At 44.4% G+C, this 9,255-nt stretch overlaps 1 protein-coding gene across 1 annotated transcript in view; it reads right to left on the bottom strand.

Moving 5' to 3' along the window:
- Positions 1 to 7,722, bottom strand: part of WASL (WASP like actin nucleation promoting factor) — a 48,476-nt gene extending 40,754 nt beyond the window's left edge. The window contains exon 1 of the mRNA XM_083859835.1: positions 7,606 to 7,722. Coding sequence (XP_083715961.1) covers positions 7,606 to 7,719 — 114 coding nt within the window. The 5' untranslated portion in view covers positions 7,720 to 7,722. The remainder of the gene's footprint in view (positions 1 to 7,605) is intronic.
- Between the last annotated feature and the right edge of the window lie 1,533 nt (positions 7,723 to 9,255).

Below are 9,255 nucleotides of genomic sequence, written 5' to 3' on the forward strand. Positions count from 1 at the left end.
TCTGTTACAAAATGTACTAAGGAGGTTGTAAAAAATCTCTAATTTTTCTTTATCTCCAACACAAAAAAATATTAATACAACAAATTAATTTCTTATCCACAAATCACAATTTACACAAGTAAATTGGCTGTCACCTTGGGAGGGGAGAAAACATTTAAAGTTTACTGCCAAATTCCTACTTTCAAATATTCTTGCTTCTAGACAGCAAGACAAGTACAAGAGCTTGTTACTTAAGCTCAGCAAGTGCCAGCTAACTTTTGGGAAAGCCATTATCATCAGTAATACTTAAAGCAAATGTGTTTTTTAAAAGAATTTGCAATTTCAGAGGCAAGAGTTATCTTTGCATAATTGAGAGTTCAAATAATGAAAAACACTTTTCTAAGATGTTCAAAAAGGCAAAAGTCATCCTTTCTTTTGCTAGGTTGGTGTTTCTCAAACTACAGGTATTGTACCTTCACGTGCAAAATACGCTTATATGGGAGCATATCTGTGCTCACTAAACACACCACACTGACGCTGCATAGTGGCTAATGAACAAGGGGAGATAAAGGCAAAATAATATATTTGCATTGAAGGGAAAGGAGATGAATGCAGGGAAATTCTGAATTACACAAAGTTCTGCAGGGGAAAATGGTGTGTGAAACTGTCTTACAAAAATGGAAACGCTTACAACCTTAGTGTGATCTTTCAGCTTTAAGCTAGACACACTGGAGAACTGAAAAATGTATTAACACAGTTTCTCAGAAAACCTAAAAAGAAAATGCTGCCTTAAGAGTGAGGATTTTAAGGACAGCTAAATAAACAGTAGAGGAAAACAGCCTCACCAAGGTGGGGATGCATGTATGAAAGCAAGTGCCTAAAGTGAGAAGCAATCTGCAAATGTGTTGTGGAGCTCTGCAGCAACAGTTTCCTTGCCAGCAATGATCATCTCCACAGAACATTATGTCTACAGGAATTGAGTAATTCATTTAATGAACTTATTCCAGAATCATATATTCTTAACACAGACATTCTAATTTGAGATGCCTAAAGTGTCATTTACTGCACAAAGAGGTGACAGCAAAACTGTCTACCTTTAACTCAGAAGTGTCTGAGAAAACACTACTAAATTTTATGAATTAAGCAAGTGAGCAGCTTTCTAAGAAAGTGTCCCTATGATTGTTTAAACTGCATCTTTTATTTTCTATTTCGACCTTCTAGAACACTGCTCCTGTCATATGATGATCACACTTCAGGATCTTCAAATTTAACTACAATTGCCCCTGAAGGTAACTGCACACCTACTGTTCCCATTTTATTGGGTATCCAGGCATCAACATGTCTGGAAGCCACAAAAGATAGTGTGGCAATGTACCCAAGCAAACATCCCGAGAAACTGAACTATCTTGAATAGCATCTGAGTCATGTCCCAGTAGAGTGGGCTGTTTAAAGCCACCACACTTCTAGTTTCACTAAACCCACTCGGCAAGATTTACTATTTCAAGGAAAACAAACTAGCCATAAAAAAAAAGTCTCTGTGCATTAGTAACACTATGTCAAACTTTCTTCAGGAGAGTGTACTCAATAAGCAATTCTGTCTAGTGCCTGTGACACATTTTCGTTACTTCCTGTATTTTATTATCTAAGTATTAGGTAATGAAACCATAGGTCTCCTGTATACTAAGTTTTATTCCTATACTACAAAGATTCCTCAAGAGACAAGTCTATGAAACACACTCACTGGAGGAAAGGACACCATAAATCTTACCACACAGCTTACCATCAACAGCAAATTTCCTCAGCAAACTAAGCATTTAGGGCTCCACAAACCCCATCTACTCTGCAGACAGTTCTGCCTATAAAAGGTCAATGACAGGATTGGGCCTTTTTTCTTGTTGGTTAATGAACTAGTACAAAGTTCCTAGGTGGCACTCACTCATAACATACAAATATCTTCAGTGCTTCACTCCATCCATTCCAGCACTAAGCTAGGAGCTGCCGTGGCAATTGCTGCCACTGCTGGCACTTGCAGCCCCTATAAATGAAAGCAGTAGATGAGCTCTTAATACTGGCACTATTAAAAGTGGAGCAATAAGGGTCACAGAAAGTTCTAAAGAAAAAAAAGGTGAGTTTTTTCAGGCAGAAGTACCAGAACTCTTTCAAAAAAGAAATTCAAAATCTAAAATTAGAGCATTCCCCATTCATGTTTTTAGCCTGAAACTGCATGGTTCTTATGAGATGGATCTTACACTATTCACTGGCAACAAATTTCAGAACTCCAGAAGAAATATCCAGAGAAAAACATTCTAGTGATAAAAAAAAATCAAAACAATATTTACAAGCAGATAATGCCAAGAAATCACATTAATTTTCCATTAAAGGAAGAACGAAGTAGTCTTTACATTTACAAAGTTGCATGAAATAGCAAACTCAATCTTTCTAACAAGAACCAACCTCTTCCTTGAGTGTTCTCCTAAGCAGGGCTATCTGGACATCATGGTGAAAAACTTGCAGTCAAAACTTGACTGTTCATCTGTATCCTACATTAAAACTTCGCCCTCTTCTAAATTCCTTAATATGAGTCTTAGCTGTGAAAAACCAGCAAGTTACAACACAACAGCTTGTGACTACAAATTGTTTTCATCCTGTTGAGTAGGTATACCAGAGGATTCCAGAGCACTTATCAGGAACATGAGTGGCATACTTGACCATCGGATTAACCACAGAGATGCTGAGAGACTTTCAGCACTTGACTGCCTCCAAAACATAAAATATAGAGATAAAATATATCTACAAAGATGCTCAAAATAGAATGCAATAATGCTGAAGCCTTAACAGAGTGAGGTACAGGTTCCAGCTCTATCTTAGTAGATCACCCTTCATTCAGCAACATACAATGCTTCACAGCAGACACACAGTGACTGAAACTTGTAGCAGGACTCACTCCTCATATCAAGACACAATTTGTCTGGCACATGAGGTACAAGAACAGCCAGGAGAGATGTAACCACTGCAGTCACTGGAGCAAAGATTAAAAACTTCTGATAGCTGAGTTTCTACCTTAAAGCCAGTTGAAAAGGAGATTTAGATAACTGATAGTGAGGTTTATTGACAAATATGGGATTTTAACACCTAAATTTCTGTCTTTTACTCCTTAAGCATATCCCACACTTCGTGAATTGATGCTTTGCCTCAAATACATCCGAGATGCAGAACCTTCTAGACTGCTCCCAAGTGGTCTCAAAACATTTCTCATCCACAGGTAAATAAGCTAAGGCAGTGAACTATGCTGTGAAGACATCAATAGCAAGCTGTGAGGAAAACGAGCACGAGAAACACACTACGATGAGGATGATGGTTGTACCACTTGCTTTACAGAGTCTGATGTAATCCATTACTGTAAAAATCAGTTTTGTAGTCACAGGTTTGGTTCAAAGGAACTGTCAAAATCCTACTGTCATTCCCTCTAGAATGGAAGATTATCACTGATAAGTTGTTCAGGGAACTCACTCTAATAGATACTAGTGAGGTGTCTAAAGACGCTACATGTCTTTTGTAGAACAGGGCAAATCTCAAAAGAAATCCAGGTGTAATTCTCAATACTCTGCTGTTCCACAAGACCCCATCCTATACACTTCATCTTCTTCTCCCTCCACATCTCATTTAAAAACAAATGCAAAGGTGAGAGAATCAGCACTGAGTTAATGACTCAGTTCTCCCTGCTTGTTTTACAGGGGGTAAATCCTTTTTAAATTGCAATGTTCGTGTTTTTTGGGTGTACAGACTGCAGCCTAAACTCAAACTGAAGAGTCCCAACACTTCTCAGACACATCAAGTTGCCCATTACTTAGACCTGTAGTCTATCTTCAGGTCTTAGTTCATGCTGTTTTCATAAGCACAAGTAACCCTGCAAGTCCCTTCCGATTAAAACATTTAAATCTTATCCATAAATCTTATCCAGAGCTATAACTGCCATTCAAGTTTTTACTCTGTTTTATCTCAACTATTACTGCAATTTGTTCTTTGGCTCTGATATACACACTTATTCTGGTCACATGCACTTCTAAAAGCAGCCAAAACAGTTTTCTTAGCTTACTGCTGTGTCACTTCTCTTTCTGCATCCTTCACCAGTTCCTGTTTACCATATAAACCATGGCAAGATCTTACACAGAACAACATATTCCTTGCCTTATTCATTACACCTTATCCAAGTCTTGAGTCCCACTTCTAAGCAGCATGAAATATCCATAGTCCATTTTACCTACTTCTAATGCTACTGAGTACATACTTCTCATGGTTTGTTGTTGTGTGGGGTTTTTTTTTGGTTTTTTTTTGTTGGTTTTTTTTTTTTTTTTTTTTTTTACTAAGGCCTCTCAAAAATTGTTTCTATGGAATAAACTAGTTTTGCATTACCATCTCTGACCGATATTATTCACACAAATTATAAAAGTTACTTCTTTATTACAGATTATAAAAGGGACACCTAACATTTACTTTCTTACAAAACTCATTGTTATTTAAAGTAATGATATGTAACTAACCAGAAATTCTGCAAAAACTTCTAAGCTGGGCATAACCACAAAAAAATTTAATACGCACAAAACTCATCTCATAGTTCCCCTTAGTACAAGCGTACATAAATTTTTGTTTCTACATTATTATTATTAAGAAGTTATTGAAAACTTTTTACAGATAGCAAATTGTGCACCTGACCCAGATAACAAAGGTCACAACCCTGAATGAAAATTAGTTATATGCCTAAACAATGGAAGTCCTAAAGGGCTTTACTCTGGATATGTTCTGTAAGTAGTTCTACATCTGGAATCATATTTCAGCCAAATTAACTCTAGCTACAGCTTTGACTATTAGTCAGTGGCTTGGTTTTGAAAGCCTGATCTGTCATGGGCAAAGGTATTTTAATTGCTTATAGGTTCAGATAAACATTTTACAGCTCAGTAAGGGGAGGAAAAAAAAAGTAGAAAAGAAAAATCGATTACCCTCTGTATGTACATTTCCTTACTAGTGAGTTTCTCCAAGTACCAGAAGTAGTCTGCAAAATGGTATCAACCTCAGCAACACACAGTGATGGCTCTTCACCATTTCCCCCACTCAAAGGAAATTTTTTATCAGGCATCATTACTTAAGATGCCATTGGAATGATGTCCATTTCCAAGTTCACAGACTCTGAGTGCTCAATCAAAGTTACACCAGATAAATTCCTTTGCTTTTCCATAGAACAAAAAACAGACAGTTGAATCCTCAATGTTATTTTAAAATAGCTGCCTTGTTACCAGTCAGAAATAAAGCAAAGACTGAGATAAATCAGATTCAGACCACCACAAGCTTTCTTAACTAAGCCCTTCAGGCCTGACAGGAGCACTATGGCATCCATTAAGAATTCTATAAATTATTACTACAAAGAGTATCTAGGAGCATGGCTTAATGTCTCAATTGTCCTCTGGTGTTCATTGCAGTAGTGATCTAAACACGAGGTCTAGTCAAACAAAACCTAAAATTCTGTCAGTGTGGCTAATACACATCACATCCAGCAGCCTCTCCATGCCCCAGAGTGACAGAAATACCACCTGCAGCAGCAAGGCAGCCCAGATATTTCAGGTGAGTGCAAGAGCAAGCATTTACCATCCTACAGAACTCGCAAAGCTTTCCTTTCTTAAAAAGCAGCATTTACAGTCTGAAACTTCACTAATGAGTAATTCGAATATGAGTATTATGAGATCAAATATCATGACCATTACAAGGCACTTATCAGCACAGCATGCTGAGTCAAGGTAGAAGGTCAAGAGTACCAAGAGTCCTAATGGGCTCCTACAGACACCGTGGTGTCGACCAGACAGCCAAGGCTGTTACCATCTCCAGGTACTCATTCCACTGCTCTGCTTGAGACAATGCCCTCCAAGAGACAGAATATTCAATCCCTTCACTTGTTTCCCAATTTCTGGCTCATGTCACACAGTGAGCCAAAAAAGCCAGGTTAAATACCTCAATACATTCAATGCTCAAGTCCTCAAGATTGAGCAGAAAACCTCAACTGTACTAAAATAAGCCTATGGGAACATAAAGGGCTGGGGAAAAGGAGAAACAACAGACCACAATTATAAGAACCTCAATTGAGAAGTCATCCAATCTTCAGTGTAAATCAGAAGAATGTGTCATTTCAAGCAAGCCGTAAATCCCATGACACCCAGATCCTGTGAAGATATTCACCTCCAGTCTGCTTTCAACATACTATTTATACAGGAAAGCTGGGAGCTTAACTAGGTGAGTTTTACAGCTGAGTATAACAGAAATTATAAGTGCATTCAGCTGACAAGAAAAAAATCAAGTTATAGAAAAGCAAACTGGAAATCAATTTACACACGAATTCATGCATTATTTTTTATATTTAGAGAAAAGTTGATACTGGGTTTTTTTTGTTTTTTTCTTTTTTAGCAAAGAAGCTTAAGATACGAAACGTTGCCTGGAATTAACTGAGGCATTTCTACAAATCTGTACTTTTCAAAACATACACTGTAGGGTCACACCTTCTGACACACAACTTAGTTACTGTGACAGCATCTAATCTAACCCACCCCCACGTAAATATTCTCTACTTCCTGTTCAGTTGCTGCATCTTATGTTTTCCTCGCAGCAGTCAGTTTGATCAACAATACCATTTCAAAGTCCAGAGAGTTCTGTAGAATCAGTACGACTACACGGATATCCTGCTTTAAGTCACATTTTTAAGTTCATGAAACATCCTCCATAGCTTTCCAGCATGTGCCTAACAGTATTTGAGGTACTGGACACAACGCACCCGAATTGTCATTGTTTTGAAAAATATGACTTTTTAAAAAAGCAGCTTCTTTTCTAATGAAAGGGGTTATATTTTGAAGCTTTCAAATAGTTTTTTGATACAGATAAGTAGTTTTAGTACAGTTTTACCTCACATGCAAGAAGGTATTGTGAAACCAAACTTACTGATACAGAAATAGGAAAATATGCAGTATCTGAGTATACACGAACCTGCTGTTTAGGCTAAGAGAAGTACAGACTAAACCCAAGGCAGGCCCAGCACTGATACGAGCTTTCCTACAACTTCGTCCAACACTGCTTTGTCGTACCGCTGGTGCACCTGGGGGTCCGTCCCGGCCCCATCGAGCAATGGAACTTTCCCTGGCCCGAGGTTCCCCTGCAGAGCACGGGTCGGCTGGCGGGCAGCGGGAGCCCGGCCGGCCCCCGGGAGCTCCGTGTGCCGACGGACAGCGAGGCGCGGAAGGACGGCGCCCACACCGCTGCCCGAGGTGGTCTCGGGGCCGCCCGGCTCCCAAGGGAGCGAGGCCAGGGCCGGCAGCAGCTCCGCCAGACCGGGCCGAGGGGCCGCCGCCGCTCATCGCTCCCCGCCCTGCGCCGGGGCGAGCCGGGCGGGCAGCGAGGCCTGCGAGGGCCGCCCCTCTCCCGACGCCGGGACGGGGCAGTGGAGTGGGATGAAACTTCCACAGCCTCAACTTCCCAGCGCCCGGCCGGGCTGTCCTCACACGCCCCCGCCCGCCCCGGGCCCCGACCCGCCGCGCCTCGGTGGGGCGCCTGGGGGTGCCCCAGTCCCGTCGCCCCCCGGTCGGGACTTACCACGCATTTCTTGCCGAGGAAGCCGAAGAGGCTCTCGTTCTCCTGCGGGGTAAGCAGCAGCGAGCCCACGTTGGTGACCCGCCGCGGGGGCTGCTGCTGCGGGGTGCCGCTCATGGCCGGGGCCGGCCCGGCGCTGCCCTCGCCGCCCTGCGACCGATGGCGCCCGCGGCCCCTTCCTCCCCTTCCTCCTCCGCCGCCGCCGGGGCCTCACAGCAGCCGCATCGCGGAGCCTTCCTCGGGGCCGGGCAAGGAGGGAGGAGAAGAGGGGCGGCGGGGATGGGGGCGGCCGGGAAAGGGGGTGCCGGGCGGCGGTGAAGCCTCGCCGGAGCCGCTCCGCGCCGGGGCCGATCCCGATCGCTCCCGCCCCTAAACTTCCAACTCCGGCCCGGCCCCGGCGGCCGCGCGATCCAACATGGCAGCGGGGGCGGGCGAGACCACGGCGCGCGGCAGCCAAGGGGGAGCCCGGCGAGCGCGCGGCCGCCGCGACCATGCGCCGTGCGGGGGGAGGGGAGGGGAGGGGGCCGCCCCCCCTCGGTACCTGCCGGGCCGGGCGGGGCCGGGCCAGGAACGGGCGGGCGGCCGGCGGGGGCGAGGGGAGGGGGCGGTCAGGGCACGGAGGAGAAGAAAGACAAGAAGATGACGAAAAGGAGGAGCGGTCGCCGCCGTAAGGACGCAGCCGCTGTCCCGGAGCCGTGGGAACCGCCGTGAGGGGCAGTGCCGGCCGGAGCTGGCGGGGAGCCCGGGGGAGCCGACAGCATCGCCTGAGCGCGGGGTGTCGGGGCCGCCCGCCGGGATGCGGGAACCGGCGTGTGCTGGGAGCCCTTCAGCTGTCAGTGGAGGCCCGTGTAATTTGTAACCCAAAAGCCTTTTCTCGGTTTGTGTCGGAAAGGAGGCGCGCTGCCCGCGGGCCGCCCGGCCGGGCTGTCGCTGTGCCCCAGCGGGGAGGCCGGGCCGGGTGCCCCCCGCCCCGCCAAACGCTGCCTGCCGCAGCCTGAGGTGAAAACACCTCAGAATAGTAGGTATTTCACGCTCTCCAGGGGCCAGCTGCTGAGTAGAAATCACGTATACAATCAACAGCCTTTGTCAGCCAGATTTCTCTTCCCCCCGCTTCTCTCCATGTGGCAGCAGCCAGCTGCGATGAGGGCTGAAGACATTTCAAAACCCAAAGCGCTGCTCTTGTACTCAGCTTTCAGCTGCACAAAAGAGACGTTCGCGTTTCTCACGTGCAAAGGTGAAAAACAGATATCAAAGTGAGCACTTTCCTAGTTTTCTGTGGTTTTAGGTGAAGAGTGTGTCTCGTCTGATAAATTAATTGTCTGTGTGGAAGGTGCTAGGTGAAAGATGGAAGGTAATTTACTGTACATTATAGAGTAGAACTGAAGAAGTACAAGAGGAAATGAACCAGGGAAGACTGGAGAAAAACCTGGGAACACAAGTCTTTATATGATGCTGTACTGACTTTGTCTCTTCCAAAAGATCGGGGGGGACAAGACGGCAGCCCCTTCTGCTCTACTATCAGGCCTTTCTACCTGTAGTTAAGAGCTTCTAACTGTGTCCAAGAGTGTAAGGAAAGGAGAATATGGAAGGAAATCATGATTTTACACCATAAAAATAGTTTGAAATGCATGCATATGCAGGACTCCTCAATCT

Source organism: Zosterops lateralis, assembly GCF_965231275.1.
Source record: "Zosterops lateralis genome assembly, chromosome: 4".
NCBI lineage: Eukaryota > Metazoa > Chordata > Aves > Passeriformes > Zosteropidae > Zosterops > Zosterops lateralis.